At 37.3% G+C, this 8411-nt stretch overlaps 2 protein-coding genes across 4 annotated transcripts; both read left to right on the forward strand.

Annotated features, from left to right (window-relative positions):
• Window positions 1–13: 13 nt before the first annotated feature.
• Window positions 14–4181, forward strand: LOC140056829 (uncharacterized). The gene is made up of 3 exons (XM_072102323.1): window positions 14–77; window positions 3456–3706; window positions 3967–4181. Exons 2-3 carry the CDS (start codon window positions 3607–3609, stop codon window positions 4179–4181), a joined length of 315 nt encoding a protein of 104 aa, XP_071958424.1. The 5' UTR covers window positions 14–77; window positions 3456–3606.
• A 1137-nt stretch (window positions 4182–5318) lies between these two features.
• Window positions 5319–7537, forward strand: LOC140056841 (uncharacterized). 3 transcript variants are annotated; one of them, XR_011846833.1, is made up of 4 exons: window positions 5319–5391; window positions 5886–6130; window positions 6322–6444; window positions 6728–7525. XR_011846833.1 is itself a non-coding variant. In XM_072102338.1 (4 exons), exons 2-4 carry the CDS (start codon window positions 5896–5898, stop codon window positions 7395–7397), a joined length of 921 nt encoding a protein of 306 aa, XP_071958439.1. In that variant the 5' UTR covers window positions 5319–5391; window positions 5886–5895; the 3' UTR covers window positions 7398–7536. The 3 variants fall into 3 exon arrangements, 2 of the variants coding, with proteins under 2 accessions (XP_071958439.1, XP_071958440.1); XM_072102338.1 differs by having other exon boundaries at window positions 5886–6023; window positions 6728–7536; XM_072102339.1 differs by having other exon boundaries at window positions 5362–5387; window positions 5886–6023; window positions 6728–7537.
• The last annotated feature ends 874 nt before the right edge of the window (window positions 7538–8411 follow it).

Here is an 8411-nt window from a genome sequence, read left to right on the forward strand (position 1 = left end):
TGAGGTACAGAGAAGGACAAATTGGCTGTCTCCGAGTTACTTTCGCCGATTGTTACGTTGGCAAATCGAGGACGAAGGTAAGTATCAAACCAGTTCAATGCCGCATTGGCCACTCCGAATTTGTTCTGCAAAACGTCGAGGAGTACTTCGTGGTTCACTGTGTCGAAGGCGGCTGACAAGTCTATACATACCAGCGCAGACACCCTTTGCAGCTCCATATTCCAGAGTACGTCATTGGTTAACTTAAAGTGGAGCTCCACCCAGAAAATTACTATTTTTCATACATTTCAACTATTATTTAAAAATATCATCCCTTATACTTCATATTTGTTTGAATTTTTTTTCAATGAGTACGATTTTCTTGAAAATCACGCCTTTTGGCGTTTTGGGGGGATACCTTGTAATTTCCTATTCTTTTACATGCAAAAGGGGGGTATATTTGAATAATCCTAAAAAATTCATTTCTTCACCAAAAAAAAAAAGTAAAATATCTATTAATGTAATTTTTCCAGATCTTTCTATTTCTGGTATTTTTATCACGTATACATTGCGCAATTTTGCGTAAATAGACACTTTCCCCCGTTCGTGTCCAATTGGGTTTTTTATTTTGCTAGGGAGTACGATCACGTGACATTTTTCACAATCACACTACTGCAGCTGCTGGCGATCTGTTATTTTGTCGCGATGTTATTTTTGACGGGCGAAAAGTATTAAAACATTCTGAATGTGACCCTATTATGTTTCACAGTGTAATAATGTGATTATGAGACTATTACTAAAATGTCAAATTTAACGAGATTTGAGAAAGACGTGGCTATAAATTCAATAAAGCTAGGCCTAGGCCTACTAGAGTGTAGGTATGTACCGATGCTGCTTGGCCTCTAGCTGGGCTAGGCTGACAGCAGTGAAGTTTGTTTTGCTGGCACCCGACCTTGGCCTACCCATGGGCCATGATAGGGTGCCTGAATAGTTGCTTTTCAGTCAGGTCTAAGCTTGCACATCTCTTTACTACTCTTGTTCTGTATGCTATAGGATTTTGTGTTTCACAATTCTTAATGTGCGAGAAAACCCAGGAACGATAAATGGGGCGAAACGACCATGAATACATAGGCCTCTAGACAAAAATTCTAGGCTAGCTAGGCTGAGCTAGGCCATGGAGTATGGCTGGGCCTAGCCCTAGCTTAAAGTTAAAAAATCTTATTATTATGCTGTTGTTGTACAGTGAAAATCATGAGGTTACATGTAAATTAAATACTGACATTCTTATCGGAAATATTACTTAGGCCTAAACAAATCGTATTAATTGTGTGTATAAAATTTATTCCCCATTTTTCGACACACAATTTACCAAAGGGGAGACATTTCATCAATGCGTTGACCGGCGACTAAAACGCGTCAGTCGCTAAGTGTAACGCGTTTTGCGACGTATTGTAAACTAATAACCCCTAAGTTACTGAAAAACTGTAATGTGTTAAAAAACACTATTTCCTGACCGATTTTTTAGAAATGAGTTTTTGGAAAATATTTCCGTATTTTCCTGTTTTTTTTTATGTAATTACTTTCAATTAAACATACTTAAACATGATATAAGCTGAGAAAGTCTGAGTGTAGCTCCACTTTAACCAAAGCCGTCTCTGTGCTAAAACCTTACCGATAGGCAGATTGGTACGCCGGTAATAAGGTATTGTTTTCAACATAAGCTATATGAATTGGTTCAAGCATGCGCGTTCAACCAGCTTGGATACGAAGGACAGATTGCTTACTGGCTTATAATTTCTGAGGATACATTCAACACCCTTCTTTTTTATAAGCGGTTTTATAACTGATATTTTCCATCTATGAGCAAATACGCCGTTACACAACGAGTTGTTGATCATCCTTGTAATAAGTGGTAGAAGTGTATCCAGATGCTGTTTCACCAGTGTCGACGGTAGGGGGTCAGTGGAGCAGGTTGTTGGTTTTGCGCATAATGATCAACTTCCTAACATCATCTTCGCTAACTTCCTGAAATGCAATAAATTCATTTGCCATTTGCCGTTCTTGTTCATACAAAGGGAAGTGTTCCAATTCCTCTCGTATTTTCTCTATTTTGCCCATAAAGTAAGATATGAAGTCGTCTGCTAACTGTTTATCAGTTTCATGTGGTGGAAGTGGGTTATTTTTACGTCTACCAATGAGCTCAAACACGATCTTGTAAAGCTTTTTTGAGTTGTTGCCAGCTTCTTTGATAGCACCATTAATGAATTCGTACTTGGCTAAACAAAGATAACGTTTGTATGAATTGCGTATAGATCATTGTAAGCTGACCTATTTTCGTCGGTGGCAGACTTCCGTAAGGTCTTCTCAGCACGACGAAGTTGCTTCTTCAACACATTAGCCTCGTCATCAAACCAAGGTAACGATCTTCTGACAGTGGTAGTTTTCTCAACAATAGGAGCATGCTTATCCAGAGCAGCAAGTAGTTGAGTGTTGTAGTGATTTGCCAAATCGTCGATATCATCGATATTCGTTGATGATATAACTACTTGAGACAAAGCTTCATCAAAGTTCGTGTGATCTATTTTATTTATCTTTCGAAACTTTTGGCGGTAACATTTCGGTTTTGGTCTCGATAAAATAGTCTCTACAATATAATATAGCTATTATGGCTTTTTTTCTATATAATTTTTTAGGAATCCCTTCCCTAATACGGATATTAGGTGGATATTATTGAATAATTTTTAAACTGATTTATTGTTTGTGTATCTACAATCGTTTCATTTATTTACATTTAACATTAAATGTATCAGGTCAGCAAAACAAAAATACATAATATTATTATGTCTAATAATCTATTACCCGTTTGTTTCTGTATCTACAATCGTTTCATTTACATCAAGTAGGCCTAGTCGTAATTTACTATAGTACAGTCAAACAAGGTGATCAGTAAAACGAAAATACATATTATTATGTCCAATTAATCTATTACCCGTTTGTTTCTGTATCTACAATCTGACCATTTAATGACACAAAATGAATAGCATCATTGAAGCGTATAGAAACTTTAATGGAAAATGAATCTTTCACTGAATAAATAACATCTCATCAACAGTCTTTTTAGTTTAATAACACATCAAAATTGTTAGGCCTATTTATAATCGGGTTAATTATTATATACTAGCACAAATGCCACGACATTTATGTCGATTATCGGAAATATTTCTGTTATGAAGAGCAATCAAACCGCTTTTTTGATTTGATAAAAATATTGTAAGGAATACGTGTGTAAAGCATGATAGAAGATCTCTTCTTATTAAAAATCAGAATGTATTCTCCATTGCTGTATGGCTACATTGCTGTATTATGTAAACTTATTTAATTTATTAATTAATATCTTGGGATCAGATGGGTTAATGAATGTTTAATTCTAGTGCGTGTAAACATAGCCCCGGTATTTAACTCTTTTTTTATTGTAGCTTTGAAGTCCTACGGAGCTGTTTCGGTGCAAAATTTCGGGAAACCGAAACTGAAATAGAGTATTTCCCTGACGGAGGCTCCAAAGTTGACTTCACATGCAGTATAAATATCATCAAACTGGGTGTGTCGGTTACACGGAGTATAGAAAAAATGAGATTAAAGAACAAGAAAAGAAAGAACAAGATCAGAAAAGACTCTTTAAATATAGGCATAGATGATTATGAAACAACACTGACAAGGAAACTTAAGGGTACGCACATTGCGTTTGAAAGTAACAACATTTTATTTAGAAACATTATTTATACCGTAGGCATATGCCTATTTACCGGTACCAAAACTATTTTGTATGTGTTTTGTATGTGGCCTAATTTCACACGCTGAAATTTCACTGTAAAAAAATGCTATATGCCTATATACTACTGCACATACTTTTTGTAATTTCATCACCGAAGTTGTGTTGCAGTTTTAACGAATAGGCCTAATATGTTCTATTTTTTTTTTATTCTGCAGAATTACAAAACGCAACAAAGAACGCGATGAAGCAATGGAACAAATCGATCATGTTCGTCTGGGCAGAGTCTCCCCGAATTGCTGATTTAATTAATTCCGCATGGGAGAATATTAAGGAAGCTTTAAAAACTAATACTATTCTCATTGTAGTTCTAGTTAAAGAGGAGCATTGCTCAATGTTTGATAATAATAAACGTAACAAGAAGACATCTTAATTAACAGTAACAAGGAGGAGGAGGAGGAGGAGGAGGAGGGGGTGGCGGCGGTGCGGCGGCAGCGATAGTGGTGGGTGGGTGGTGATAATTTAAGATAAAAACATTTTTACAGGATATAAATGCTGATAAACTTAATATTATTAATAATATAGACAATTGTCACATGAGTATGTTTGAATAAATATTATCCTGTACAAATGAAAACGTGTGTAAAGTGAAACATTCAAGGGATACCACATTGCTGTCTGTGACTTTTCAACTTATACGGAAAAGAGTAAAATCATTTTTTGAGTTTATTATCTCACTTCAGTATGATTTGTGAATAGGCCTACTTTACAGCTACCATACACTTTAAAAACAGCGGGTTTCTCGTATCTATATCTATATCCAGTTTCAGCTCGATCGGAGCAATTTGAAAATGTTGAGATTTTACCTTGACATTGACGACCTAACGAACCAATTCCTTCCAAATCCGAGCTGTTGCACCCACCAAGTTTGAAAACCGTGCGACCGACACTGACACGCAATTTTGCTTAATTATAGTAAGATTGGAAAAATAATTGGCCCCCACTCCTAATTTCTGAGGGAAAACAATTATTAGGCCTATTAATATTGTAAGATATATTTTATCGAACTAATTTCTAGTACTGGTAACCAATATATTCAATATTACAGTACAACGTCTAATTCACGAACTCAATTTCATTGCGGTTCGTACGCGTCGATATATCTGGGCTGTATCAAAGTTACAGGGACCATGAGTGTGAATCAAGTTACACTGTACTTACTATAAGGACTTAAGGACGCACTTGTCTGGCCTGGCGGTGTCCTTTTGTACATTTATAAAGTAATATATTTAGAAGTTGGCACAGCTCACGCCTAGCTCACGCGTCGACATCTGGGTCCCATGCTATACTACATCCAGGGACCAAAATGTGAATCAAGTTACTTACTAAGGACAAGGACTGTCCTGTAAGAATCGGCAATTCATCATTCGCAATTTACAAGTCTGCCGACTGTCCCTTTCGTTGAGTTGTTTATAATTATTACTCGAACGCCTAGAATGTAGAATATGTAGCTAATAATATCGCGCACACTCGCATCATGTACAACAAAAAGTAAACGCTTTACTGTGTACACCACATAAACAGAGGGAGAGAGAGGGCGGTCTTCGAGTTTCGGATTAAACCAAAGATAGTGTATTTAGTTAGTAGGTCTATTTTTATTTGTTCTTTACATTACAATTTATAAAACGCACAATTCAATGTCACAATAATATTGAATATAATGTTTCATTTTCTATTATAAGATTAGATTAGTACAGATAAAGAACCTCTAGGCTAGGCCTACTAGGCCAGGGTTTCTATACTAGGCCTAGCCTAGGGAGGGGAGGCCCAGGCCTAGGCTATTCTTTATTGGTAGCTGTAATGACCCGAGGAGGTTGTTGTGGTATGCGAGGCGTACTTTACGTCGAGGTACAGTGGGAATCCGGGACGATTCGGCCCACTTTTGGTGGTGCGATAATGTAGTACTGTAAAAAAAAAAATCAATCCAAATGTTGTAACTCTACATGGCTTTGGTTTTCCATGTGGTAGAGCGCCGCATACGTCGGGATGTTATATAACTTTTTAAATTTCCAATGCAAAAATCACGGAATGCTTATTCTTCTGATATATATTCTTTGTTTAAATGCATTATTTTTAGGAAAGAAATCATGGATGAACAGCATGAAAAAGACTCTGCAGTTTTAGACCTAGGAGACCCATTAAAAAAACGGAGTGATTCTGTTGGTGAACATATTCTTTATAGTGGCCAACAAATTCAAACAACGTTAAACTTGAGGTACATCATCTCAGCTCTTGTTTATTTTTATATGGTGGATCCAAGCTGTTTGGAAGAGAAAAGGGAGGGAGCGAAAACCTTCCTTAGGACTTTCAAAAACATCTTTGGTACTAAGTTATTGCTTATTAAAATATTAATAACAAGTTTGAAATAGTGTGATTTAAACAACAGATTTAATAAATTGTTTACTATGCTATTTTTAATATTATATATACGGTGTAGGCCTTCACACTACAATTTCCCAGCTATATGAATAGCAGATAGGTTTCTTTATCTTTTTAATGCGTTACCTTTACAGGGATAGTGCTGAGACAGAGGCAGTGTCTGTATTAACAAGTTTAGGACGTAAAAGAAATGCAAATGTCAGTCTTTCACAGAATTCTCCCGATGCAACAGAAGATACACAACCAAAGAAAAAAAGGTGATTCATTATTCAAGTCAAGTTAATACTCCGACAACTTAGAATTTAGTAGAGAGAGAGAAGAGAGAGCTGGTTTTTGTTAGAAACCGGAAAAAGTGTTAAGCCCTTAAGCCCTGTCTACACCTTCAAACTACATAGTTTGACCAAATAAAGTGTGATTTGCCTAAAATATTGGTTGTGATATACCCAATGGTAGTGATATGACATCATCATGTCCATATACAGTATGTGTAGACAGAGCTGCATTTGTAACTTTTTATTAAGTTATTTGTTTTTATTTTAGAGATTCAAATGTAAGCCTATTTCAAAATGACACAGAAATGCCATATTTTCACAAAGGCAACTGCCGAGGAATGACCGCTCTCAACGTTGTGAATATATTGATAGAAAAACAACACGTGACGTGTAGAAAACGGCCGTTTAGTTGTAAAGAAAACGCTGTGTTTTTAGTAGAGCTGTCCAGTAAGTGTTTATTCGAAGACATCACATTTGACGACATGACGTGGCTCAGCTCAGGGAAACGTAAATACAGTTTAACAATCAATAAAAACGGTGTTCAAATTTTACCAAAACACAGCAGTACAAACTATGTTTTGATACGTATGTACAGAAAAAACAAATCGAATGAAAACTTTCGCTGTATAATTAGTTACATAAATGATCGCGAGGTTATTTTAAATAATCAAGTTTTAATACAGTACTATTTTATTGGCCAGCCGTCGTCATTTAGCGTTAAACCGCATGGGAATTCGAAAAACGTTACATCGTTTAAACCAACGAAACCGTCGACAAAACGGCTGTTAAAAGAGCTTTTACGAGTTAAACCGCCGGCTGAAGCGGTACGTGAAGTTAGACGCATCGTTGAAGGCGGCGAGAAAACGAAGAACGCTTGCGGCGATCTGCCACTGGGGAAACAACAAGCGTATGACATGAACAGAAGGAAAAAGAAATAACAAAGAACATATATTTATAAATGATTTATGATATATGATGATAATTTATAATATATTTTGTATTTTCAAACGGGAATAACTAGGCTGATCGTTAAAAGTACAATAAAAGAATTTAAACAGCTAAAACACGAAGAAGTGGTTATAAAGTGTCAACTCCATATTTATATACAAGTACGTACGGTATTATATGTTTTCTTATGACCTAGAACTCATATTGAAGACCTTAGTTCGATTGGAATAGTGAAAACGCCACTGACTACCATCCTCTGTCAAACAGTAGGGCTTCCGTCTAACCATCAACATTGTTTCCTTTAAATATATAGGTTTATCCTTATTGACTGACTGGGGTGGTGCTGCGGTGCAGTAATGTGAAGAAGCGCTTGGAAGCTTTGAGTAAGCACTATAAGATTGACGCATTACTGTATTATTAATAGGGTAGTCGTTGTATTAAAACATAAAAGCTATGTCTAACTATCAAACTAGTTTGACAAAAAATTGTGATGTGCCCAAATATTATAGTGATATGACATCATCGTGTCCATGTATGGGCACATCACATTTTTTGTCACATAAAATGTGGTAGTGCAGACAGAGCTTTACATACCTCTCGGGCGTTTTACCGAAAAGTGTCATGGGGGTCTGCCGAACAGTGTCACGGGGGTCTGCCGAACAGTGTCATGGGGGTCTGCCGAACAGTGTCATGGGGGTCTGCCGGACAGTGTCATGGGGGTCTGCCGAACAGTGTCATGGGGGTCTGCCGAACAGTGTCATGGGGGTCTGCCGAACAGTGTCATGGGGGTCTGCCGAACAGTGTCATGGGGGTCTGCCGAACAGTGTCACGGGGGTCTGCCGAACAGTGTCATGGGGGTCTGCCGAACAGTGTCATGGGGGTCTGCCGGACAGTGTCATGGGGGTCTGCCGAACAGTGTCATGGGGGTCTGCCGAACAGTGTCATGGGGGTCTGCCGAACAGTGTCATGGGGGTCTGCCGAACAGAGGAGTGGTTCTCAAATAA

The sequence above is a fragment of the Antedon mediterranea genome, chromosome 8 (genome assembly GCF_964355755.1).
Source record: "Antedon mediterranea chromosome 8, ecAntMedi1.1, whole genome shotgun sequence".
In the NCBI taxonomy this organism is placed as follows: Eukaryota; Metazoa; Echinodermata; class Crinoidea; order Comatulida; family Antedonidae; genus Antedon; species Antedon mediterranea.

Coding starts and splice junctions, on each gene's coding strand:
- LOC140056841 (XM_072102338.1), top strand. CDS start 5,896: ATGGATGAACAGCATGAAAAAGACTCTGCAGTTTTAGACCTAGGAGAC. Junction 6,024..6,321: donor CAAACAACGTTAAACTTGAG/GTACATCATCTC, acceptor TTACCTTTACAG/GGATAGTGCTGAGACAGAGG. Junction 6,445..6,727: donor ACACAACCAAAGAAAAAAAG/GTGATTCATTAT, acceptor TTTTTATTTTAG/AGATTCAAATGTAAGCCTAT.
- LOC140056829 (XM_072102323.1), top strand. CDS start 3,607: ATGAGATTAAAGAACAAGAAAAGAAAGAACAAGATCAGAAAAGACTCT. Junction 3,707..3,966: donor ACTGACAAGGAAACTTAAGG/GTACGCACATTG, acceptor TTTATTCTGCAG/AATTACAAAACGCAACAAAG.